The 27216-nt window shown below is 42.3% G+C and overlaps 1 protein-coding gene and 1 long non-coding RNA gene across 4 annotated transcripts in view; both read left to right on the forward strand.

Moving 5' to 3' along the window:
- Positions 1 to 1999: 1999 nt before the first annotated feature.
- On the forward strand, positions 2000 to 20213 carry LOC105236643. 2 transcript variants are annotated; one of them, XR_004622420.1, is made up of 4 exons: positions 2000 to 2151; positions 6070 to 6273; positions 10004 to 10128; positions 19541 to 20213. It is a non-coding gene; the product is annotated as an uncharacterized LOC105236643 (long non-coding RNA). The 2 variants fall into 2 exon arrangements; XR_855103.3 differs by lacking the exon at positions 19541 to 20213 and adding an exon at positions 19240 to 19453.
- Positions 20214 to 21352: 1139 nt separating this feature from the next.
- Positions 21353 to 27216, forward strand: part of GK (glycerol kinase) — a 71917-nt gene continuing 66053 nt past the window's right edge. Inside the window, exon 1 of one of the 2 annotated variants that reach the window (XM_011222081.3) lies at positions 21353 to 21589. In XM_011222081.3, the coding sequence (XP_011220383.2) occupies positions 21512 to 21589 (78 nt within the window). In that variant the 5' untranslated portion in view covers positions 21353 to 21511. The remainder of the gene's footprint in view (positions 21590 to 27216) is intronic. The other variant, XM_034649606.1, reaches the window with a different exon arrangement.

The following is a 27216-nucleotide window of genomic DNA, read 5'->3' on the forward strand; positions in this document are numbered from 1 at the left end:
TATCTGTCCCGTGTCACCACTGCTGACCAGATCAGAGTGACCGCTTGATTAATGGGGAGCCAAAGGTACATGAGAGGAGCCAATCAAAGCATCTTTTCAAGGGTTTGTATATGGAAACAAATTGTAATCAGAAAGGGACAGACTCAGGTAGACTCGGAGTAGGAGGCGTCATTTAGAGCCCTGGGCAACTTGATAAAGAAATAGAGAAAGCCAGTCTTGAGAGTGAAGTGAGAAAACAGGGCATATGTTCAAAGAGTTTCAGAGAAGAGTCCCAGAAAGACAAAAACAAAAAGATGATTAGAGTAAACTCAGTTCCCAGAGGCCTCCAGCACCAGCAGACATGAAGCCTCATTGAGCTGCAGGCCTTGTGTCTAAGAAGTTGTCAATCCTGTCATCAAAACCATCTGTCGTCTCCCACTCAGTGTGTGCACGTGTGCACGTGCCCACACGCACATAGGCACACACAGTGTTTTATTTTTAGCTAGCTTAAGTGGATTTTCTTCCTTGTAACTAAAGAACTGGACTAAGACTTTTCCAGAGTGGAAGAAGAGGAAAGAAGAGCAGCCAGCTGTGTGGTCGGCAGCCCCTCACATGATAGAAAACCACACCGACTGCAGGTGGGACCGTGTATCACGTAGCATTTGCTGCATAAGAAACCTTGAAGTTGAAGGGCTTTGAACAACAAAACAGGTTGCTGACAACTTTGTGGAATGTGATAGCTGGGATATTTGGGACGTTCGTGGTGACTCTTCTGGTCTTGCCTGTTAGGGCTGATGCCGGATGCTCTAGGATGGCCTCACATGTCTAGTGATTGTTAAGCCGTCTTTCTAGTAGGGCCTTAGTGGCAACGACTTGTCTCTCCTCCCTCGGGTCTCTCATCCTCCAACAGACTAGCCTAGGCTTCCCCACATGGTGGTTTGAAGACTACCAAAGAAGAAGCGAGGGAGCAGTACCCCAAATGAGGAAGCTCATTTTAAGTCTCTGCTCACATCATGGTTCCAAGGCCCCTTAGCCAAGACAAACCACTTGGAGGATAGACCCAGAGTGATGGACACAAAGCAAGGGCTTACATGCAGGGTGGGGCGAACACTTTAGAAGCCCTTATTGCAACAACAGAGAAAAACTACAATGGACAGGGAGGGAGAAAGGAATACAGCCGAGAAGCGCCTGTGTGCAAGGGCCAAAAGCCAGGAGAGTGGTATTTTTAAGGGAACAAGTCTAGGAAAATCTCCACTTTGCTATGACTCGACCTGTATACCTTTGGAAGAGTACAAGACTTTAACTTGGGGACTTGTTACCTTACAGTCATGGAAACATCAGTCTAAATAGTTATATACCATAAACATCTGTAGTATTTCACCCTCGCTGGAATGCCTAATAGCCCTTTCCTCCTTTAGAAAAGAGGCATTTCAGTAGAATTAACAGGGGGTGGAATATCAAAAGATTGAAAATAAAGTGCTTCCTGAATACAGTTTACGTAATAAGCTCTCATACCTGATAGCAGAGAAGACTCCCAAATAATAAACATAATTTTGGGGGGTGGGGACTATTCTGTTGCAAACACTTCACTGGGGGTACCACCAAAGGCACCAAATCCTTACTTGAAACGGGGCTTGTCCCTTTAAGTATCATAACCACAAAGCTGTGAATCATAAGTTAAAAGCAATCACTCCGTTCCCTATTCCTGAACACATATGCCAGCCTGGGCATCCATATCGGCAATGTTGGCAGACTGGAGACCTCCAAAGGTCACAGCAGTATGAACTCTGCCACCTGTGGAATATGCAGGCATCCCAAAGTGTCTAGACATTGGCACTAGATTACAGCAAGTTCTCTTGAATAGGCAGAAATGTCATATCACCCCACCCAGAAGAAGAGGGAATCAGGAAAGGAGAGCCATACAAATTTATGCCTTCCTCATGGTACAAATGCTGATTTACAAATAGAAGTTATTTCTCCTTTAACTATGTTCCTCTTGCTATGTTGCCTAACTGCAAACCAACAATTGTGACATCACCATCATTTCCAGGCAGTCAGACACAAGCTACAAAGAGAAAATTTCCATTTGTTGACTGCAGTGTTATTAACCAGCACTTAGGGAAAAGAACATGAAGGGGAGTGGAGAAGTTATGGTATACAGCATTTGAAAATGTAAGTACGAAGTATGTATGTGTGCCAAATTTCTGAAGAGCAGGGATTTGTGGACCAACTGTTTTTCTTTTTTTTAAGATTTTGTTTCTAGGGGTGCCTGGGTGGCACAGCGGTTAAGCGTCTGCCTTCGGCTCAGGGCGTGATCCCGGCATTATGGAATCGAGCCCCACATCAGGCTCCTCCGCTATGAGCCTGCTTCTTCCTCTCCCACTCCCCCTGCCTGTGTTCCCTCCCTCGCTGGCTGTCTCTATCTCTGTCAAATAAAATAAATAAAATCTTTAAAAAAGAAAAGATTTTGTTTCTAAGTAATCTCCATGCCTACTATGGGGCTCAAACTTACAACCCCAAGATCAAGAGTCGTATGGTCCACCAAATGAGCCAGCCAGGCGCTCCAAGGGACCAACTATTCTTAAAAGGAGAAAAAAACCTCCGTTTCCCATAACTTGGTGATTACATGTGTGCCAATATTTTACACAATTTTAAAAGAAACTTTTAAAAAATTAAATGTGTGAGCTTATTTAAATACAACCAGAAAGAGTTCTAATAAAATTTATTTTATCACAAGCAAGGAAATAGGCCAACAGAAGCCATGTGGTCAAAAGTAAAGAAGGTCAAGATCAGAGAATCGAAATGGCAATGGGAGGGAAACAGGTGATTTCTCAACCTAGGTAATGAATGCCCAGTAATGCCCAGTCAGCCAAGGAACATGAGTAGAGGACAGAACCATTCAAATATGTTGAAACTATCTTTACAGGTTTTAAAATAGACTTTATTTTTTAAAGATTTATTTGTTTGAGAGAGAGAGCACACAAGGAGAGACAGAGGCAGAGGGAGAGAGAATTTGAAGCAGACTCTGTGCTGAGCATGGAGCCCGACACGGGGCCTGATCTCATGGCTCTGAGATCATGATCTGAGCTGAAACAAAGAGTCTGTGGCTTAACCAACTGCGCCACCCAGGCGCCCTAAAATAGACTTTATTTTATAAAGCAGTTTCAGTTTCACAGGCAAATTGAGCAGAAAGAACAGAGATTTCATATATACTCCCTGCCCCATATCCACAGCCTCCCCCGTCATCAACAGCTCCCCCCAGAGTAGTACATTTGTTACAACTGATGAAGCTACGCTGACGTAGCATCACCCGAGGCCACAGCTTACGCCAGGGTTCACTCTTGGTGTTTCCATTCCATGGGTTTAGACGAATGCATAATGACATGTATCTACCATTATAGTATCATACAGAGTAGTTTCATTGCACTAAAAATCCTCTGTACTTTGCCTATTCGTCCCGAAGTCTCCCCCACACACCCCCAACAACCCCTGGCAAGCACTGATCTTGCTGTCTCTGTAGTTTTGCCTTTGCCAAATTCTCATTTGGTTCGAATCATACCGTAAGCAGCCTTTTCAGACTGGCTTCTTTCACTTCGTAATACACATTTAAGTTTTCTCCACGTCTTTTCATGGCTTGATAGCTCATTTCCTTTTGGCACTGAATAATAGTCCATTGTCTCGATGGACTACGATTTATCCATTCACCTCCTGAAAGACATCTGGCTGGCTTCCAAGTTTGGCAATTGTGAATAAAGCTGCTATAAGCATCTGGTACAGGTTTTATGTAGACATAGGTTTTCACCTCCTTTGGGTGAATACTAAGGAGCATGATTGCTGGATCATACAGTCAGAGTATGTTTAGTTGTGTAAGAAACTCCCAAACTGTCTTCCAAAGTGGCTGCACCATGTTGCCTTCCGAACAGCAACGAACACGAGTTCCTGTTGCTTCACATCCTCTCCAGCATTAGGTGTTTCTCTATAGCTTTTAATTTCTCATTCTCTAACATAGATTGATGACAGAAGTAAAGACCTAGGTTTTGTGCACAGTGGTGCGGAATGGGGCCTTGGGAGAATGGAGTACAAAAAGTAGAGTAGAAAATTCTGAAAAAAAGACCACAGGGGCACCTGGCTGGCTGGGTTGGTAGAGCATGCAACTCTTGATCTCAGAGTCATGAATTCAAGCCCCATGTTGGGTGTAGAGCTTACTTTACAAAATAAAATTTAGAAGACCACAGCTTTTTTTTCAGTGATGGCCTAATTATTTATATATATAATGTTTCTATGTTTACAATATCTTTCAGAAAAGAGCACTATTGATTCATCGTAGGCTGGCTTATGCTCTGAGTTTTTTTTTTTCATTGATAGCGGTAAATTCATAAGACACACGTGCACCTCACCACTTGGTGACCAATTTCATACATTTAAGTGACCTTTGACATGTAACCCAGATCCTTGCCTTTATTTTCTTCAGTTCTAATAAATGGAATTGAGCTAGACAATTTGAAAAGTTCTTCCCAGTCCTTTAAGCAATGACATCCATATGTTTTTTCACAAATAAGAAGTGTCCCCAAAGATATGTGTTTTTCAATGGAATGTTCCCAAAGAGAGGAGAATTTCCCATTAAAAAGGCATTGAATGTACTTAAAATTGTCATTCCTCTTTCCTTACATGCCATTCCTGAGTGATAAATGATACATTTTCTTCCAAAATTTTTCCTAATCAGGTTTAAATATGGAGCCTAAACAAGTAAATTATAGTTACATTTTCTTTTCAAAAGCATACTTTTTAAAAAAGAATCAGCAAGCAGTGCCTGGGCAGCTCAGTCGGTTAAGAGTCTGACTCTTGATTCTGGCTCAGGTCATGATTGATCTCAGTCAGGGTCCTGGGATTGAGTCCCACATTGGGCTCCCTGCTCAACGGGGACTTTGTCTCCCTCTCCCTCTGCCCCTCATGTGCTCTCTGTCTCTCTCAAATAAATAAATAAATAAATCTTAAAAAATAAAATAAAATTTTTAAAAATTTTTTTAAAAAGAACCTGCAAACGAATGATTATAATCCCATTGAGAGTAATGAATTCCCTCATTCAACATCTATTTTGTGCTAACTATGTGACTTTTCAGAGAAGGCACTAAATACATTTTCTTTTCTTTGTATGATATGACTGTGTGAATGCAGCCCTTGAAAAGTCAGTGCCCCATGATTACAAATGTAACACGTAATTTATAATCATGAACATACTTAAACATAATCGTGAACATAATTGTGGGTACTTTGGCTTCAATTTTGTTGGTTTTCATATTTGTTACATCTCTATATACAGTGGCAAAAGGCAAACTATAAAAAGGAACGTATGTCTGTCTCTCTTCTGTTAGCCATTAGAGACTCGAAGGTGGGCACATAAAAAGGGAAAGGCAAACAGGCACACAAAAGAGAAAGCATGAAAAAAATAAGAGGAATGTGCGCCTGGAAAGCAAAATGGATGCTGAAGGAAGAAAATAAAAAGAATCAAGTGACAGTGGTCTGACTTACGCATCACCTTGCCCTTCACGGAAACAAGCAAGACCTCAGGGCATTCCCAGCATCCCCCTGCCTCAGAACCCTATCAGGAACAGGGGTGCAAATTGAACACCTGTCAACTTGCATCAATGCGAATTTTCCAAACATGTTTGGAAAATGAGAACATTTCTGGATATTCATATTTTGATCTTTCCAAAAGACCCAGTGTCTTGGTTTTAACCAAATATGACCAAACATTATATTCTGTGAGGAAGAGAGGTCACACCAACACGTACTCCGGTGTCATTTACCTGCTGCTTCATGACAACTCCAAAACCAAGTGGCTAAAGAGAATAACCGTGTATTACCTGTCATGATTCTGTGTACTAGCTGGGCTCAGCTGGGTGGTTTTTCTGCCCTAGGTGATATTGACTAAGGTCACTCATTCTACTGGGTGGCTCATTCAGTAGCTGCAATCAGCTGGGAGCTGTACTGGGGCTGAAATTTCCAAGATAGTTTCATTCACATTTCTGGAAGTTGGTGTTGGTCAGCTAGAGTGCATAATTCTCCACATGGTTTCTCATCTGTTGGCAGGTTCAACTGGCTTTCTTAAAGCATGGCAGCTGCGTTCCAAGAAGGAAAGGCTCACTTTTGTGCCAATGCTTATCAAGTCTCTGCATCGTGTTTGCTGATGTCCTGTTGGCCATACAAGTCACATGGCCCAAGCCCAGTGTCGTCTGCACCTGTGAAGGAATACAAGTGACTTGTGATGGATATGGGGGGTTAAGCCTAGACCAGGTAGAGATGGGAATTGTTGCAAGGAGATGGAAATGTGTAGAAAATCATAGATGGGTTTTTCTTGCTTATCAAAGGAAATGTTACTGTTTTATAACAATGCTATTAATATGGGCAGCCTTTGACACAATGTACTCCAAAGAACAAGTTTATATTTTGAAATGGTTTTTACAGCTGAGACTCTGTGTGTACTGCCTACTTGTGACAGTTGTATGTGTTTATTTTGTATCTAGCAGCAAAGCCTACAGTAAACCCTTAAAACAATGAAAGAAATGTGGGAGGGTGCAGCACAATGACGTTATTACCAGAAGGTATGATTCCACTGACTGATTCACTCATTCACTCATTCAACAGTCCCTTATAGAACACCCACACCCTAGTGCTAAAACAATGATCAGGACAAAATCCCTGGCATCAAAGAGCCTAGGTCATTGCATTCGGAGGGGTCAGGGTAGGGAGAAGGTGGCAGGAATCTGCATCTCTAACAACCACCTTACATGACTCGGACAGACTAATGGTTGAGAACCCCTGCCTTAAGGCTTTTTCTACCACTATTTTAAGTGTATTATTTGTGAGCAAAGAACTAAGATTTGGGAGAAAAGGGGACTAACACAAGATAAAAGACAGATTTCTCTTAACACGGTTTTGTCAAATCCTAGAACAATGGAGACTCTGGCATACCCATAGTGCCCTGGTTCCCAAAGTGTGGTCTCTGTATCTGCAGTATCAGCATTACCTGGGAATTTGTTAGAAATGCAAATTATCAGACCTTGCCTACTATATCAGAAATTCTGGGGTTAGGGTCCAGCAACCCGGGTTTTAACAAGTCCTATAGGTGGTTCTGATATGGGTAGAATTAGCAAATCTTTGCCATATCCTAATTCTATTACAGTTGCAACACTGCATAGAGTGATACATAATTTTAGGTAGCTACACAGAGATTATTAACATGCATGTGAGTGGATTTTCTAGTTTGTGTGGGGGGAGAGGAAAGCTCCTAATTTGGCTTTATTAATCAAGTATGTTTACATTCTTAATCTGCCTTTAACTCCCTCTACTGTCCTGGGCAAATCACCTCTTATACCTGCCTACATCATCCCAGACCTATAAAATAAAGGAGTGTCTGAGCTATTTATTGTGATCCTTTCCATCACTAACTTTCCCTCTTATGCTTTCCATACCCATGTCAATCCCTATTCAAGTATTCGTTGCTAGAATAGCAAGAAGAGATAAGGAAAGGCTAGCTTTCCAAACAGACTAGAAAAAATAGGGCAAATATGGCAAGACCAAGCAGCATTACTGGATGTCCCCCTCCACCAAAAAAAAAAAAAAAAGATTCTCAACGGAAATGTCGTCTTTCTGCTTATATAAATTAACAACAACAGGAAACAGTAGAGGAGGAATCGTTGAAACACCCAGAGACTCTCCAGTGGGAGTTGACTTTGATTTCTTGCTCCACAGTCAGAAATCATCACAATGAACTTGAGACAACTCAAGCTACTTAAATCGTTTGCCTGAAGTGCCTCAGTGTCCGCCTCCAGGTTTCTCCCGTGGAAACAGAATTGCTAGTGAAAAAGCATCTTGACTTTCATGATTAACCATGCCGCTCGCAGAGTGCGTTCACCCACCCTCCCATCCACAGCAACAACATTTGCCGTATTTGACAGATAGCAAAAGGAAGCCAGGGAAGAAAATTAGTTACTCAAGGTCAGGACGATCAAGTGTTGAATGGCAAGGCCAAGATCAGACCAAGATCCTTAGCTTTCCAATCCAGTGTTTCCTCTACTGTTTTACTTTAAGACCTGGAATGGGTGGTGGGGTCAGCAAGGTGGACCAGCATCCTGGTCCTTTTTATTTATTTTCCTGGCATCCCTTCCCTCAGAGTGTTCTAAAAGGGCAATAGGCCTGACGTCAGGAGCTGGAAATTCTAGTCCTGGTTCTGCCACAGAAGGCTGGCTGGTCTCAGGCAAGTCACTTGGGCTCTCTGGGCCTCATGTGCCCCATTGTTACTTCCAACTCTGCCTCAGTAATAGTATGAAAAAGGAAATCGGAGTATCTATTGGTTGATTTTTACATTTATATAAATTTGAGTTTTCAGACTGTAACTAGTGTTTGAAGGGTTGAGAAAGAGCAGACAGATGGGAGTAATTCTAACTGGATAAGAGGAAATAGGACTAGGAGGTTCAGAGTAAATATTTAAGGTGTGGAGATTAGATAAGGCAAGCTAGACACTTCTGTTTAAGACCCTTGCCTTTGCCCTTCCCTGATCTCCAACAGGAGCTTAGATGTGTGTGACTCCTGAAACTTTAAATCATTTTTTGGTCTCTCAGTTTTGTTTTGGTGGAAGGAATTGGGATGTCGAAAAGACTGTTGTGGGAATCACAGGATCAATATATTTAAGAATCTCTCACGTACATCTAGCCCCACTTATTCTGAAATGTTTGAATTCTAATCCCACTATACCGGTAAATAATTTGGCTGTCCTCTTGGAATCTGAGAGTCAAAAAATGTGTGAGAGTTGGAACACAGTCAGTCACTTTTTTGTTTTTAAATGGATCGATGTGGTAGGTTTGGTGGCTTTCTTTTTCTGCCTGCTAGAATCAATGAAATCCTTATCTGTATCATTTAATTAATGCCTTTCATGGTGTTTAGAGGCAAGTTACCTTACTTCCTTTACATTTGCCCGAATGCCTGTCTGTGTCTTCTTCCAGGAAATTCAGAAATACTGATTCATCTGCCCTCTTCTCCTAAGCAGGCCAGTTTATTAGTAGTTCTTAAGTCCAGCATTTCTATAAGCAGGCCTCATGGGGAACACCAGAATCTGATACCTACACAGAGTACAGGAAAATTTCCTTCCAGAGCGAGGGTGGTTAAACTATAAACACAGGGATGGATAAGAGAGTGTGGTGTAGAGTAAGGGCTAGAGGGGAAAAAATAGAAATGATGTTCCAGAACCCTGAGAGATTAGGGGAAAGGATGGAAGGAAATGAGAGCGTGACAATAGTAGAGTGCTTTTGAAATTGACAGACAGCATGCTGGTTTACATAATTAGTGATTTTCAATCAGCATCTTTTTTTTAAAGATTTTATTTATTTAATTTGCCAGAGAGAGAATGAGAGAGAGAGAGAGAGAGAGCACAAGCAGGGGGAGCAGCAGAGTCTCGGAGAGGGAGAAGCAGGCTCCTCTCTGAGCCTGACATGGAGCTCGATCCCAGGACCCTGGGATCATGACCTGAGCCGAAAGCAGACATTTAACCTACTGAGCCACCCAGGCGCCCCTCATTCAGCATCTTTTAAAAATTGGGGAATTGTATAAAATTTCTGGACACAAGAGACTCCCTTTTAAAGCTCCATTTTTCTGTCCAACTAAGGAACTATCGAACTGAACCAGAGGTGGCAATTCTTTTACAAGCAATTGCTCATAAAATTTCAACAGAACAAGTGGCATTCGGATTATATGAGGCCAGTAAAGGAATTAATACATACCAGGGACAGGTGTGTTTGACAGCATCAATAAAAGAATCAATACTATAGTAATTAGGAGCAGCTCTACCAGTCAGCACCAATTAGCAGGGTTTTTTTTTCTTTGTCTAATTCATGTAAATTACAGCTTGCTTGTTTCTCATAAAAACCCCTTGCTTTCGCCACATGAGCAGGACACTTTTCCCACTCCTCTGGAATCTGTGCACCCAAACTGCAATTCTGAGATCACAAAGGCCTGTCTTCTTTTTCAGTTTTGCCTCCTTTTCTCAGTTGACATAAATGGTGTCAGAACAGCATGGGATCCGAAGCAATGCACCGCTCTGACTCTGGATTCAAACATGGTACCTGCCTGAGCAGGCGGCTCGGAGTTCTGCTGGTGAGTTCTCTTAGTTCTAAACCTCACTGTTTTCATAATTTGTATTAAGCAAGCTCTATGCCCAATGTGGGGATCGAACTCACAACCCCAAGATCAAGAGTCACATGCTGTGCTGGTTAAGCCAGCCAGGAGCGCCACCCCCACCAAACTTCCTCTTTTTGGTTGAGGCTCAGGCCTAGGTTTGGGGTGTCTTTCCCATGTGGGCTTTTGTCTATCTGTCTGTCTGTCTGAACTACAGTTACTCTCTTCTGTCTGGTGAATACTCAGTGGGATCTTTGGTTTGGAAAATTGCTGGAGAGCAGCCCCTACCTGGCAGGGTGTATGTTATGGGTCCATTTCTTGTAAGTTTCTGTCTTGTTGGATCAATCTTACTTGTTATTACGGTGGCCACTCCGGGGATCTTTTGAGATTCCAAAATTAGTTTATTTGCATGCACAACTGGAAAAAGAAAAGAGAACTAAGCATCTTGAGTAGGAAGCATAGTTCACTTAGTATTTGGAGACCTCTGAGAAAGTAAATCATTCTGAACTTGCTTCCTTACACAAAAATAACAACTTTCTAAAGCCGACTCTGACCTCCCTCAGAGATGATCTAAACCAAAAAAACTTATGAGAAACTGCTACAGCTGTTGCTTTTCCTCGACCTTCTCCCTCCTGCTCTTCACCTATATAGCCAAGGATTTTCTTAAAGATTGATTGATTGATTTTGAGAGAGCAAGCGAGCATGAGTGGGAGAGGCAGAGAAAAAGAATCTCAGGCAGACTCCCCACGAAGCACGGAGCCTGACACAGGGCTTGATGTGAGGCTCCATTTCAGGGCCCCGAGATCATGACCTGAGCCAAAACCAAGAGTCAGACAGTTACCCAACTGCACCACCCAGGCTGTCCTGTATATCCTAGTTTTACAGAACTTCCATTCTGTAATATCAACCTAGAGGTTCTTCTGGACCCTCCAGTCATCCAAACTGCTTCTCAACTTAAACCTAATGAAGGAGGTTCTAAGATTCATCAGTCGTTTATACTCCTTGGACCAAGGCAGGATTGTGAGCTGCTACCAAGGACCTTCCTAATGCCCTTGAAGACCCCCTAGGACTCGCTAAGGAATTCATCTGACCTTCATCAACTTATACACATGCTTATAAGTGAGTGGAATATAGGGGGATGAATGGGAAAAGTAGGCTGGACAAAGCCTTTTGATGATTTTTCTAAGTGAAAAGTTATAGCTATAGGTTTTAAGTTTTTAAGCTAGCTAAAGATTTACATAAAACTATCCCTAAGATTTTTCAAAAGACTATAGATTGGAGAAGCAAATCAGCAATGTACTCAATGGCCAAATGAATCTGGTTTTTGATTATTATGATAGGTTAAGAGAAAAAATTTTTAACAATACTTTGGTATTGACAAAATTAATTGTGAAAACCCTTTTCAAAAAAATTTAATTGCACCTCTATTAATTAAAAGACAGAGTTGGCTCAAACAGCCCAAGAGCACTTTCTCCTCCAAGGACATGAACAATGGGGGGAATGAATGCTCATGTAACAGAATAGGGCAGCTCCGAGGACAACAGGGGATCTTACTTCTACCCAATACCTTAGGGGAAATAGATGTTATAGGGAATGGGGTGAGATGAGGTCTCTCTTTTCTTTTTTTTTTTTTTTTTTTGAGTGAAGTTGACACACGACGTTACATTAGTTTCAGGTGTCCAACATAGTGACTCGACAAGTTTATACGTGATGCTATGCTCACCACACGTGTAGCTACCACCTGTCACCATGAAACTCTGTTACAGTACCACTGACTGCATTCCCTATGCTGTGCCTTTTAGTCCAGCGATTTATTCATTTCATACCTGGAAGTCTGTATCTCCCACTCCCCTTCACCCTATAGACATGGGAGCAACACTGTCAGTGTTAAGCCCCACCAACCTTCCTTTCCCCCTTCCTCGGAATGCAGAAACACTGTAAGTGGTGGAAGTGTCTCATACCTCATGACAGTTTTGAAATTCTTGCCTGTCCCTTTTCAGCTGGGGCCCTTACAAGACACTTATCAAATCCTTCTCATCCCTACAGACCCTATTCTCCTGTTAGGCTTCAATTTTCTGGAGATGTATCACGCGCACATCTCCCTCCCTCAGAAGGGGCAAAGGTTTTTGGAAATAGAACTGCACAGAGAAAATTCAACTTAGCTTCTGGACTGTGAAACTTCTTTAACACTGAAGGGGGCTGAGGGGGCTCAGAGCAAGTCTCCCCAGGGTGGGCCACTTCAGCATGTGAACTATTCTGAGCTGAAGGCAATGGAGACCCTGTGAGCTCAAGCGAAATAGCCGTTACCTTCCTACTCCACTCATTTTGTCTGCCTTTCTGGGACATGCAGGTTGCCACTTCTTTCTTTTGGCTATCTTTGGGAGTGACTCTGGGTCTTGGGAAGGTAGTATCTTTGCACGCTCGTTGGGAACGTCTTACACCCAAAGGGTAGTTATTTAATACTGTCGGAAATGCTTACTGTTTGTCCCCGCTGAAAACTGGCAAGAATTTTTCAAAGGTAGCTCTGTAGTCAAAAGTTGGCCAGATCAGAGGCTGATATTCAGCACCTGATAGGAATTTTTTTAAGGCATCTCCCTTAAGTTAAAATTGTAATTATATATCCAGAGGGAAAGAAACAAACTGAGGAAAGTGTAGCCAGATGGGTACATCAACCTATGATCTCATTTAAGTTGCAACCCAATTCCTTGAGGGATTAAAAGCTACTGTTTTTATCCTACAAATCTCTCCAAAACTAGAAATAAAGCCCCAGAAACAACCAACAATCCTTCAACCTGTCCTTTTCACCAATCCCAAAATATCCACTACTTATCTCAAAAGTCTTGTAATGTCTCTGGAAACTCCTATGTAGATCAGCCTCTATTCCTAAAACTTAGAGGGGGGACTGGGGGAGTTTTTTAAAATTACAAATGGCTATAGAAGCACCCTTGCCCAAAATCTAGCCCCCAGCTTCCAAAACATTACTTGTCAAGAATAGATACAAATGGTAAGTGCCTTCTCCACATATATTAGTAGAAAAAGTTTTAGCTATCTGAGCAGGGAAACTTAACTGATTCCATCTGCCGGAAAAACACTTTGGATCCAATTGTTCTTTTATAAACTAGTGAGTTCTGAATTATCCTACTTGTCTCATGACTAAAAAATTTATTCTATTTTTTTTAAAGATTTTATGTGTAAGTAACCTCTACCCCCAATGTGGGGCTCAAACTCACAACCCCAAGATCAAGAATCCCACACTCTTCTGACTGAGCCAGCCAGGTACCCCTCGTGGCTAAAAAATTTAAAACAATAGCTTTAAGGTCACCATTTGTGTCTGTCTTTATGATCATAGGTGTCATACATGTGTGGTATTTACTACTTCTGAATGGTATTGCCAAAATTAATTTATAAAAGAGCTCTGCTTAATTGGCTTAAAGAAAATTAGTGCTTATATAAATTAAATTCTCAGAGATTTCTTTCAAATTCATGTGATCTAAGATTAATCCTTAATATATAAAAGCTAATTGAAGTTGATTGGTTTAATTAAAACAGGCATGTTTTTAGAGTTGCCAGTATTAAATATAAAACTTTTATTCTACCTAGGTTTGCTAGAAGTCAAATTAGCTCATGTTATCTCTGTTGCAGAATTTGTCAGCAAGGAATATAACTTAAAGGTGACGGCTAGCTGTTTAGTGTCTTGTGAAGTTTTCATGACTAATCCAAACATAATTATTAAGAACAAGTGAATTAAATAGATGTAAGTAAGATAAAAGTTTATAAATGAACTTTTCAGCAATATTTATGTCTACTTAAATAGTTTCCCTAAATCCTTTTTGGTAACTTAAAACCTTAGTTTTGTTAAGTTAAATTACATGATAGATAGTCTTTAAATATCTAGATCATTTCCAAATCAGATAAAATACTGAAACTTTAATTACTAAAACATAAGCTTATTTACTTTTGACTTCATATTATAGGAACTGAAGATATTTAGGTCTACTGGTAAACATGTTTTGTGCCATACTGAGAAATTTACCATAAGAAGGCATATATTTCTAAAAATGATGAAATGTATTCATAAATTTGCCAGTCTAAAGAACGCTGGAATAGGGGTGCCTGGCTGGCCCAGTCAGTGGAGCGTGCAATTCCTGATCTCAGGGTTGTGATTTCAAGTCTCATGCTGGGTGTAGAGACTGCTTAAAAATAAATCTTAAAAGGAAAAAAAGGGGGGCACCTGGCTGGATCAGTTGGTAGAGCATTCAACTCTCGATCTCAGGGTCATGGGTTCGAGCTCCACATTGGGGGTGGAGATTACTTAAAAATAAATAAATAAATAAATAAATAAATAAAATCTTAAAAAGAATGCTAGTATAACAGTTCATAATTGCTTACTTCTTAGTTTTCATTAGAAATTAAGGTTTCCAGGGACGCCTGGGTGGCTCAGTCAGTTAAGCGTCTGCCTTCGTCTCAGGTCATGTGATCCCAGGGTCCTGGCATCCAGTCCCATATTGGGCTCCTTGCTCAGTGGGGAGCCTGCTTCTCCTTCTGCCTCCCCCCCTGCTTGTGCTCTATTTCTCTGACAAATAAATAAAATTAAAAAAAAAAAATTAAGGTTTCCAAGGGCACCTGGGTGGCTCAGTTAAGTGTTTGACTCTTGATTTCGGCTCAGGTCATGATCTCAGGGTTGTGGGATAGAGCCCCATGTCCGGTTCTGCACTGGGTGTGGAACCTACTTAAGATTCTCTCTCTCTCCTCTCCCTCTGACCTCCACCCTCTGCCCACCCCTCACTCGCACACTCTCTAAAAAAAAAAAAGAAGAAGAAGAAGAAGAAGAGAAGAAATTAAGGTTTCCTTGGTTGCCTGGCTGGCTCAATTGGTAGAGCATGTGACTCTTGATCTTGGGATCATGTGTTTGAGCCCCATGTTGGGTGTAGAGATCATTTAAAAAAGAAAAATAAGGTTCCTAAAAGTTAAGAATTCTACTAAATATAATTTAAGCTACTAGAAATAATAAGGAAACACTTTCATATGCCAAGAAAGTAGGATGTTATGTGTTTGGTAAGAAAAGATATGAGAAATGGAGATGTGTTTTTTGTTGAGGGAAAAGAAAGTTTTGTCCTAAAGCAAGGCTGGTTATTTAAAGAGGGAAAACATACACAAAATCTGAACGTTGTAGAAAGTTTGTGAAAAGGGAATCTTTGAAAAAAATTGTATGCATGGTCAGGACTACAGTTGGAATGAATTCTTTTCATTATACAATGGAATATTACTCAGCCATCAGAAAGAACGATTACCCAACATTTGCAGCAACATGGATGGGACTGGAGGATAATGCTAAGTGAAATAAGTCAAGCAGAGAAAGACAATTATCATATGGTTTCACTCATTTATGGAACATAAGAAATAGCAAGAAGATCGGTAGGAGAAGGAAGGGAAGAATGAAGGGGGGGTAAACAGAAGGGGGAATGAACCATGAGAGACTGTGGACTCTGGGAAACAAACTGAGGGCTTCAGAGGGAGGGGGGTGGGGGAATGGGATAGACTGGTGATGGGTTGTAAGGAGGGCACGTATTGCATGGTGCACTGGGTGTTTATACGCAACTAATGGAGCATCGAACTTTACATCGGAATCCGGGGATGTACTGTATGGTGACTAACATAATATAATGAAAAATTATTATAAAAAAAAAAAAAGAATGAGTTCTTTTCAGGCCCCTGAGATGGAGAGCCACACGCTCTACCTCTACAGACGGAACCAGCCAGGTGCCCCTGGAATGAATGAGTTTTGATGTCAAAGGTACACTGGTACAAGATTGGAACTGGTTTCCTCTCGCTGTTAAAACAACAAAGTGTTCTTAGATTATTGGTCCACTCTAAATAAGAAATTATAAACAAAGGTTTTTGTCTTTAATGTACTCTAGGTAAGAAAACTGAAGGTTCAAGATGTTTTGTCTTTATCAGGTCTTTGATTACTTAAGGAAACTGAATCTTCTCGATATTAAAAGAGCTAAGTTTTGCTAAGAACTATGTAACCTTCTGTATTTGCCTTTAGAATCTTTTATTGTCACCTTGGATAATAAATAAAAGAGTATTAAGTTTTGTAATTATCTGTGATCCTATTTAGGCATGTGTTTTAAAAACTTCTTATATTTTTAACAAAATACCCCAATTCAAATTCTAAATGAAGTCTTTTTGAATAAATAATCAAATTACCAAAGCACTGTCAGGTAAGTGAGGATAAACCTTCTTAGGTTATATTGTATGGATGAATTGCTGTTAATATAACTGCTCTAGAAATAATAGGAAATTCTTAAAGTTTTAATATGTCCTGGTACAATGTTATCACTTGTAATTCAAATTATTAAAGTGTTGTGTGTCACAAAAATAACCACATTTCTCTGTCAATTGCATTGTAATGAACTCTCATGGATCTTGAACCATGGCCATTTTGAGTCTTTTGTCATTTACGGTTCTTGTTTTATACTTGATGCTCTTGCAAATGTGTTTCAGCTTCAAGGAGATTCATGGAAAGGACTTTTGACAATACAGGTTTCTGATAACCTTAAGATCAAAAAACTGAACTGGATAAGAATTTCTGTAACTAGGGCGAAACCTGGATTCAAACAACAAGAATTGGGGCGCCTGGGTAGCGCAGTCGTTAAGTGTCTGCCTTTGGCTCAGGGCGTGATCCCGGCGTTCTGGGATCGAGCCCCACATCAGGCTCCTCCACTGGGAGCCTGCTTCTTCCTCTCCCACTCCCCCTGCTTGTGTTCTCTCTCTCTCGCTGGCTGTCTCTCTGTCAAATAAATAAATAAAATCTTAAAAAAAAAAAAAACAAGAATTAATAACCTGGGCCCAAATAAACTGAGGAAGATGATCATAGTTTTTATGACTCTTGTTTGAAACATTGCTGGTTTTCTAATGTTCGCTCTTCCAGATTTAAGGAAACTCTCTCTTAAGCTATCTATGACTTAAAGAAATTTGATAAAATATGCCTTTGTGAACAAATATGAAACAATTCTCTTTTTCTCCCTACCTGATCCCTCCAGAGTTTAGAAACTCTCAGTGAATATACTTATTTTCAAGAGGAAACCAGTTCCAACTTATTTGCAGAATTTATTCCGAATCTGCTCTCCTTGTAACAGAACACCATTGCAAACATTGGTTATATTACCAAGGCTTTGACTGGAATGTTATATTTGAGGGAGAAGTGCGTAGACTCAGATATGACCAAATAGCTTGAGGGAACTAAGGTTGGTTTTATGGAGCCAATGAAGCCCCTTGGAAAAATAAGCCTGATACCTTGCTTACAGGATTCCCTGCAGCCTTACCAGATGAGTAAGGAATGTCACTTCCTGGCAGGCGCAGGAACCTCAGGCTATTTGGGAGACCTCAAGAAGGGAGGATTCACCCGAATCCATAGCTATTAATTACACACAAGTTGGATGGCAACTATTTGGGTTGGCTTCTTAGCTTGAATGCTATTGAAAGTTCAATCTAAAATTCCTTATGAAAAGTTTCAGGAAAGCTGATTTAAAAGAAGCTATGGAACCAATCACTATTCTTGCTACACTTTTGAAAATAAGCAGGCCAAGGCGTTGAAATTGGACTTACTTTACAAATGAGTATTCATTTGGCTAACTTAAGTGGAAATGAGGGTGATTTTAGGGAGCGTTAAAAAATAAAACCCAACTGAATAAATCTAAAGATCTAATTGGTTTTATTAAATGAATCGTGAATCAAGAAGCATCCCATCTAGGGGCGCCTGGGTGGCGCAGTCGTTAAGCGTCTGCCTTCAGCTCAGGGCGTTATCCCGGCGTTCCGGGATCGAGCCCCACGTCAGGCTCTTCCGGTGGAAGCCTGCTTCTTCCTCTCCCACTCCCCCTGCTTGTGTTCCCTCTCTCACTGGCTGTCTCTCTCTCTGTCAAATAAATAAATAAAATCTTTAAAAAAAAAAAAAAGAAAAAAAAAAGAAGCATCCCATCTAGAAAATAGAGGGAAGCTCTGAGAAATTGTACAGAATGGAAGGTGCTTATAGGAAGGAGGGTGGGGCCTGAAAATTATGAGTAAAAGAAAAGGATTGTTCCAGGCAAGGTCACTTTCCCTTGGGGGGGAAGCAGGGAGTCTTATCATGCAGATTACTTCATCTTCCTTTGGGGGATGGAGAGGCCCCAAGTGACAGACTCTTTGGAGCTGATGAGGAAAATTCCTGACTCACCAGTTAAGATTACGTTTCTGGATTTGCAACGAGGTAGATGGAACTAGAGGGTATTTTGCTAAGTGAAATAAGTCGGTCAAAGACAATTATCATATGATCTTTTATGTGAATTTAAGAAACAAAACAGAGGATCATAGGGAAAGAGAGGAAAAAGCAAAACAAGACGAAATCAGAGAGGGAGACAAACGGTAAGAGACTCTTAATCATAGGAAACAAACTGAGGGTTGCTGGAGGGAAGGGGGTAGAGGGATGGGGGTAACTGGGTGATAGACATTAAGGAGGGCAGGTGATATAATGAGCACTGGGTATTATATAAGATGGATGAATTACTGACCCCTACCTCTGATAATTGAATTTAAATTTTAAAAAATTACATTTCTGGGGGAGATTGAAACTGAAATTAAATTATGTGTTAGTTTACAGTTTGGGAACTTGGCCTAAGTAACACCATTTTGGGCCTGTGGTTTTCTTTTTAAAAAGAGAAAAGATATATATATATTTCAGTAATACACGTGTACGGGTGTTAGATTCCAGTTCTGACTGAGGGTTTGTTGTTTCCCTATGAAACTGGGCTGGATCCTGAATTCTGGTTTCCTCATATATCTGGCTGTGACTCTCCAACTAAGATTTCTAATTTTCTTTCCTTCTTTTGACTTGGAATCACTGAGAACTAAAATTGCTGTTTTGGGGACACCTGGGTGGCTCAGTCGCTTAAGTGTCTGCCATGATCTCTGGGTCCTGGGATCCAGCCTAGCATCCGGCTCCCTGCTCAGCGGGGAGTCTGCTTCTCCCTCTGCTCCTCCCCACCATGTGCTTTCCTCTCTGTCAAATAAATAAATAAAGTCTTTTTTTTTTAATTGCCATTTTTCCTGAAGCCCTGCAAACTGAAGCTAGACAACTTGAGATAAACTTCAGAGAAATTGCCACAACAGCCCACGTTTAGACCATCTTCGTGCCTTTTGCTGTATGGGCCACTCAGAAAGATCACCAAAGATATTCAGACTGCAAACCAGGAAAATTTATCAGATTGCCACTGCCTACTCTTACTCTCTCTGAAGATGCTGTGAGCCTGACATCTAGAAATCTTCTCACTGGTAGCACTCAGGACCACACTGGGTTTATAATTTGCTCCAACCAATAACGCTTGTTTCCTTTGTTTTTCTTTTATTTCCATAGAGATTCCTCTTTTTAATTACCTGATTGCTTGCACAATATGGGCCTAAATTGGGGAACCCCCTTGAAAGACCACCTCCTGAAATGAGACACAACTGTTCAACTGAATTGACCTATTTTCAAAAGACTAGTTCCTGAGATATGGAGCAGACCTCTCTCTTAAGGCCCAGAACAGAACATTGAACTCTGGTTACCAGGGAATAATACTGATGTCTGATATTTTTCTAAAAAAAATCTTGATCAAAGGGGAATTGTATAAAATTTCTGGACATAAGATTCTCCATTCTGAAGCTCCATTTTTCTTTCCAACTCACGAACTCTTGAACTGGGCCAGGAGCAGCAATTGTTTTACAAACAGTTGGTCATAAAGTTTGAACAGAGGAGCAGGCATTCAGATCCTACGATCAAGTGAATTAATGCATACCAGAGACAGGTTTGTTTGATGGCACCAATAAAATAATCAATAAGATAGTAATCAGAAGTGGCTCCACTGGTTAGCACCAAAGGAGCAGTTTTTTTCACTTCTTTATCTAAATCATGTAATCACCCCTTCCTTCTTGCTCATCAAAACCCCTTGCTTTCCCTACGTGACCAAGACCCTTTTCTGATTTCTCCGGAATCTGTGCACCTCAGTTGCAATTCTGAGACCCCAAATAAAGGCCTTTGTTCTTTTTCAGTTTTGCTTCCTTTACTCAGTTGATAAAATGATATGCAAATAGAATAAGACAATGCAAAACGCATAGCATGGAAAGATAAATTGTTTTGGAAACATTTTTCAAAAATGTAAATATGCATAAAACATATTTATGTGTAAATATATGTACTAAATATAAAATAAATATGCGCACAGGCGCGCCCGCAAACACACACACACACACACACACACACACACACACACACACCTGGAGTTGTCAACTATTTCTCACAGTGCGTCTTGATTCAAAGTTTGAAAAGTCCCTGAAACAGAGGACTCAAAAGGATCCTGGCAAGGTAAATTCAAGGTCAAATAAGAGAGCCCCTTTCCTCTCCCTTTGCAATGTAGAGCAGTTAATGGAGGGAGAGGAAATGGCGTGGGAAGGAGGGGACACCGGAGTGAGGTCAAGCGAGGAGCAAGGGCGCATTAGGACAGGGAGGTGCCGGATGCCCGATTGTCAACTGAAGGACCCGGGAAGGTTGATTCTGCAATCTTCCTTTAAATGCTAAAGCCAAAGAACTTCCGCGTTCCTCGTCCTGAAAAGCGTACAAAGATGGGGATTCGCCGTGCTCCCGGAGGTCACACTACATGGGGCCAGTTCCCGCGCAGGGACTTATTATCCAGGGCAAGGAGACGGGGAGGTGGGCGGGGCGTGGGAAGCGCGGGAAGGCCTGACCTGGTCAATCTTCAGAGCGACTCACGTCGTGCTCTGCACAGCCTACCAGAGGAACCAGCAGTTCTGCACTCGGGGACCCATTCGCGGTAGGGAGCCCCAGGGCGCGGGTTGGGAGTTGTGCGCTTTCCAAGGGCCAGCGGCGCTCCCAGCCAAAGGGCAGCACCCGCCTCCGCCTCCGCCCCCGGCCACGGCCCCGGCCCTGCGGCAGGAAGGCTCGGCCGCCGGGTCGCCGGAGCCCACGTGACCTGCTGCGCGGGCCACCGCCTCCGCCGCGCCCAGGCCCCGCCCCTGTGACGTCTCACCGCCCTCCGATTGTCGGAAGGTTCCGCTTCTTTATGCGTTCGCTAATTGGCTGGCCCGGCAGGCAGCGCCCCCCCCCCGCCACGCCCCCGGAGTCGTGGGGAATGCGCTTGGGGGCGGGGCCTGGGTCGGAGGGGCGGGGTGAGAAGGTTCCGCGCGGGTAAAGGGGCTGCCTGGAGCGCGGTCCGAACGTTCTGCCATCGCACGCCGCCTCGCCTTCCCGGCTCGCCGCCTGCCCCTCCCCCGCCCGCCGCCGTCACCCGGGAAACGGGCCGCGATAGCCGGCTGACCCGAAGCTGGTTTCATGGCAGCCGCGAAGAAAGCAGTTTTGGGGCCATTGGTGGGGGCAGTGGACCAGGGCACCAGCTCAACGCGCTTTTTGGTGAGCCCAGGGTGACATTTGAGGAGGCGCTGAGCCGAGGCGGGAGCCCAGGGACCTTGGGTCTGGCTGTCGAGTCCCCATCCTGCGCCTTCCCCGACCCTGGGCCCCGGGTCGCTAGGCAAAGGGTGGAGGCCAAGGCCCCCAGAGCGGGACCTGCCACGCTGGAGCTGGCCTGAGTGGGCCTGGGGGACCTCGGCCTCTCGCGACCCCCGCGGCCGAGTTGAGCAGCCCTGGCCTTGGTGGTGGAGCTACTAATAGGGGACTCCACCCCCAAAGGGAGCTAGGACTCGCCGAGCATCCGTGCTGAGCGGCCCGCCTACAGCCAGGGACAGGTGGCCACATTGACCGCTGCTGCGGGCTTCCCCAGCAGCATTTGGCCTGCGGGGCGCAGGACGTCCTTGGATGGGGCGAAAGCTGTGTCACGCCTTTGGTAGCCTAACACAGCGTCCTTTGGAGCAGTAGAACGAATATAGTATTGGCGTGATGATGCGTTGTCATCCTCTCCCACAGAAATTGCAGAAGGTGGAGTGCCGGCGTGGTGGGGTGGGGGGGCGGCGCTGAACACATTAGGAAAAAGTCACACTACACTGCTTTTACCAGCATCTTTATTTAATTTCGGAGACTCGAAAATTTCAGTTCTGATACTTTGCCGGTTACAAACAGATGGTTTTCTCCGTGCTTCACAGCATAAAGTGACAGGAAAATTCTGTTTCTCTTTTTATTTACCGTATATGACAGCAGTTTTATCACAATGGAGTGCTATTTAAGGGACTCCGCTTATTAATATGTTTTGTGCAATTAGGAAACTTGCTCCTAAAGTGATCTAGCAGCGAGTTTAGTAAGATAATTTAAAAGTAATTTAAATAAATGGTGGTTAAGAACTCAAGCTTTCAATGGACATTTGACTCAGTTGACAGGTTGATGTAAATATTGAATGATTATTTAGCTATGTCTTCACTTTCCTTCAAATCATTTTTTCGTGCATTATTTTGTATCTGTATATATCTGTGCACATATATGTATACATTATATATAAAGTTTACACATTTTTTCCAAGTTCTGTTGAGCTGACCACTTGACTAAAACCTGCATTTGTGCCTTCATTTTGATACTTGTCTCCCTTGTCTAGAGTGAAAAGTTTTCAGTCCAATTTTAGTTTGAATCTTCTTTAATGACTTACCCTGGTTTGAGCTGCTGAGACATAGTTCTACTGCCTCTTACATTGCTTATCTTTTGATCACCCAGGGCAGGTTTCACTTTGTCTTATTTTCATATAAATGTTTGTAAAGTAATCCTGAATCATAAATAAGATAGTCTAACTGGATTTGATTAATATATAAAATGCACAATCATCATTACCATCTCCCCAAATGAAGAAAGACCATTAAGACATGTGTGTTAACTGTGGGTTAATTTTTGAAATCATATTCAAGAATTGCCCACACAAATGCCCGTAGGGGCCAGCCAGGTAGAAGGTGGAGAGCAGACTCAGGCCAAGGGGACAGCCTACAGCTGCCAAGCAGGAACACCAAGCCTAGTGTTGCCAGATCTTCAAATTCTTTAAGAAAAGCTGATAGTCTAGAGTTTTCAGTGAACTCTTTCTGTTCTTAAATGTTGGCGACTAGTTCATAAAGCATGGTGGGGGCCAAACTCAGCATGACGATTGTTCTCAAGTTTATACAGCTTTCGCCCTCTGTGAATATGGGTAAAGTATTTCATAACTTTGTAGGCTTCCCTTTTAGGAGCCAGCCTTACGTGCTTGTCTTCCTTTTGACTCTTCACAGCTGCTGTCCATGTAGCCCAGTAATCTTCTTTATCCACTTCAGGTTGTTCCTCAGATTCTGCTGCCCCAAGAGGCATCTTTCTGCATTGGTGGGGGAAGAATTCGTCAACTTCATGTTATCACAATCATTTGCTCAGTGTGTGACATGGACAACACAAGCCCCCGGAAGTTGGGGGCCCTATATAGCATGATCTCATTGAGTAAGCTAAGGTGAAAATTCCCAAGATTCCCATCCTGCTTATAGAATGATGCATAAAAGTTGATCAAGTAAGTTTTCTGCTTCTTGAGAAACAACTATGAAAGCATGCTTCACAGGTAGATAAAAGACTTAGAGATCATGCGTGAAATCGAACAGAATTTAGGAACGGTTTAGTGAGGTGTTTTCTTCTTTGGTTATAAGGAAAGCGGTTGCTAAACCACTCCCTGCAAAATGCAGATGATAGATTTGCTGAATACGTTCTTCAATCCCAGGGTGATTCCCAGGAGTTGTTCCAGTCGTTTTGTTCTGTGTTGTAATTATGACTCAAAACTCATTGCTTACCTCTCAGGAAAGAATACAGTGGATACACACTGTTATAAGGAGCCTACAAAGTTAAAGGTGTCTGAATAACTTCCTGACCATTATTCATTAGATTGGCGTACCTCATTCAACTTTTACAAGACCCATAACCTCTGCAAGCTTTCTTCTTCCTTTTTCTGTACTAGCAATGTTAGCTTTCTCCCATGAAGGACACAAGATTTCTTTATTCATGCTTTTTCATCCGAGCGAATTGCCTCCTCCCATTCCCCAGATCTGCTGCTTGAAATTCAAGTCTACCTCCAAATGGTGCTTCAACGGCCATCTCTTAGCAGGTCTTCCTCAAACCCTTGGAATTTCTACCCCTTCCTATTCGACGTTTCCTAAACCTCTATTCCTAGCTCTTATCACCTGCTCTCTATTATAGTTATATACCTGTTGTACTTTGGAGCAGGGACCTCTTTTGAAGTCTTGTTGTTCTCTGTTCCTTGGTCAACACCACAAAGGAACGCGTGTTTTGTCTGCAGGGAGCTCTTGCTACGTATCTATCGAATAGATGTTTATTTCTCTTTAATAGGCTAACTGAATTTTGATTCCTTTTTTTTTTTTAACCTGCCAAAAAATCCTGAAACTTCGTGACTTGGGTATGTTTGATTATTTACTTTCTTCTGTTTTAGGAGTAGACCTGCCCTTTTAGAACATGCTCACTTCTAGCTGTCGAAGAGCCCCCCCTCCGCCTGCGACCCTATGCATAGGCTTTGTGCTAAAGGGAGAATTTCATACTTGTCTGATAGGAAAATGAATTGAGGTTGGCACGTGATTACTCAGATTACAGAATAGGAACTTCTTGGAAAGAGAATCAGTGTAACAGGTTTTAAGGAGGGGCCAGGCCATTTCTTTAGAAGACCAAAGTTTCAGCTGAAACAGTCAACTTCCTTCTTTAATTTGGTAACTTTGTTTTTCCCCCATTAAGTTGGATGTTACAAAAAGCAAAGGCTTGGAATGTGTTGTGACTTGAAATGTGTTGGATGTAGCAGTTGAGGATTTTTCCAGCATTATCTCATTTAATCCTCCTAACAACCGTGATGTACGTAGTATTATTAAGCTCCTTTCCACGGGTTATTGGACTGTGCTGAAGACTGTGCCCAAGGTCACAGAGTAACCGGTGGAACTAGGATTCAAGGCCAGGTCTGTTGCACTCAGAAGCCTGTCCTCCTAATTCCTGCCCTAGGCTTCCTGGCTGCCTGGAGCTCTGTGAAGGGAAGATGAGAGGCTGGGGAAGGCCACTTACCACCTTTCACGTGTCCGTTCTGATTACAATCACAGGTGAATCTTCACCAAGAAAAACATACGCATGCATTCGTTTCGCAATACATTAAAAAAAAGAAAACGTTGCCTTTGAATAAGTCTCGCTGGTTTTGATCATATGTGACTCAGATTCAGCAGGTCCTGGGCAGGGCTCAGGTGTCGTCACCGTGGATAATGGTTGCACAACCATTTTGTTACAATAGCCAGCATCTCCAAGCAAGGCTAGAACTGTAGTTCTGTGCTTGCTTTGGCAGGAAGCATTGCCTTGGCCCCCATTGTTCCATCATACTTCGAGATCTCATCAGGCTTAGGGACTGATTTCCACTTTCCTTCTTTCGACATGTGTTTATTAAGCACCCATGAGGGGCTGGGGACTAATGAACAGTAAAATTGATAAAAACTCATCTGGTTCCTAGGTAGAACGAGGCCACTGTTGTTATAAGTGCAGTCGTGCTTCTTTTGTGTTTTCTTTTTTCCACTAGGTTGGGTTATTTTCTTGCCCATCACCTTACACAAATGGCAAGAACACAGTGTCATCACAGAGCTGCCACCCCCTCGCTCTCTTGTCTCCCATAGCATTGCATGTTAAGAGCTTTCAATGTTGAGCTCCTTAAAGGGCGGGATGGTATCTGTTTTTTCCTCCCCAAAGCCTAACACAGCAACTCGCATGTAGTGGGTGCTCCTTGCATGACGACATCCAAGCCCTTCACATGTGTTGACTTGAACTCTAGGATTGGAAGACTAGGAAGGGTAAAATTTGTGGAGTCTTGGAAAAAGTCTAATTTAGCAGTTCTAGCTGTGTTCAATATAGTATATGCTATTTAATACAGTTTCATTTTTAAGAAAAATATAATGTCATTTGCCGTGTTTTCCTTACTTCTGTGGCTTGTTGGAAGACGCCAGTATGCCGTTTGTGGTCAAGTTGGCAATGTAATACATTTGTAGCTAGTATTTTTATTTTAGGTCATTCAAATTTATGTAGTATCATAGAGTTCTAGAGAAGGAGTTTACATTCCTGAAAAATGTTTTATCACATAGTGAAGCCGAGTGTGGTGTAAAAGCGTAGGCCAGTGGGGAAATCATTTGAAGAGGGAAATGAATGTGCATGTTTATGATGGGCTGGCTGAATTAGTCATAGGATGAGTGAGCAAGGATAAGTGAATTCATCTTAGGACCCTAAGGGACAGTTTCTTAGTAAGGACAGCATGTCCTTATTTTACCACTATCCTTCTAAGACAAGGAAGGCATGCGTTGTTTAAGAAAGTCCTTAAATAGTTTTTTATAAAAATAATTTTCCTTGTGTCTTCACTTTTTAAGCTATCCCTCTCCTGCAAAGCTGGATTTGAGTCATGAATTAGGCTTAGTGGTGACTATAGAGCTGGTGACTTGTAATTCTACCACTTGAAGGTAATAATAGTAGTAGCCCTAATAATAATAATAATAATAAGCATTAGTAGCAGCAGCAGCAGCAGGAGCGGTGACATTTTTGGGGTGTATGCTATGTGCCTGCACTGCTAAATTCCTTTCCTACATTCACTTTTTCTTCAGTTTTTTTTTTATTTTTAAGATTTTATGTTTTACAAGAGAGGGAATGTGCACATACACGTGTGCATGCACACCGGAATAGGAAGAGGGGCAGAAGGGGAGGGGGAGGAAGGTGGAAAGAATCTCAAGCGGACTCCCCGCGAAGCAGGGAGCCCATTGCAATGGGCTCAATCCCAGGACCCTGAGATCAGGACTTGAGCTGAAACCAAGAGCCCAACGCTTAACTGACTGAGCCACCCAGGCGCCCCTCAGTATCATTCAGGACTTAGATGGTCAGTATTCCTTTTTTTTTTTTAAACCTCTCTTCAGCTTGTAATTGCCCTCCCCATAAAACAGAATCTAGAACTGAGGAGTGATTTGGACTTAGAGATGAATATAGTACAGGTGGCTTTGAATCCTCACTCCCACTGGGCGGTTGAACTGCCGGCTGGTGGTAGTAATAACAGCAGTAATAGCAATGAAAATAGTTGTGGC

The sequence above is a fragment of the Ailuropoda melanoleuca genome, chromosome X (assembly GCF_002007445.2).
Source record: "Ailuropoda melanoleuca isolate Jingjing chromosome X, ASM200744v2, whole genome shotgun sequence".
Classification (NCBI taxonomy): Eukaryota; Metazoa; Chordata; class Mammalia; order Carnivora; family Ursidae; genus Ailuropoda; species Ailuropoda melanoleuca.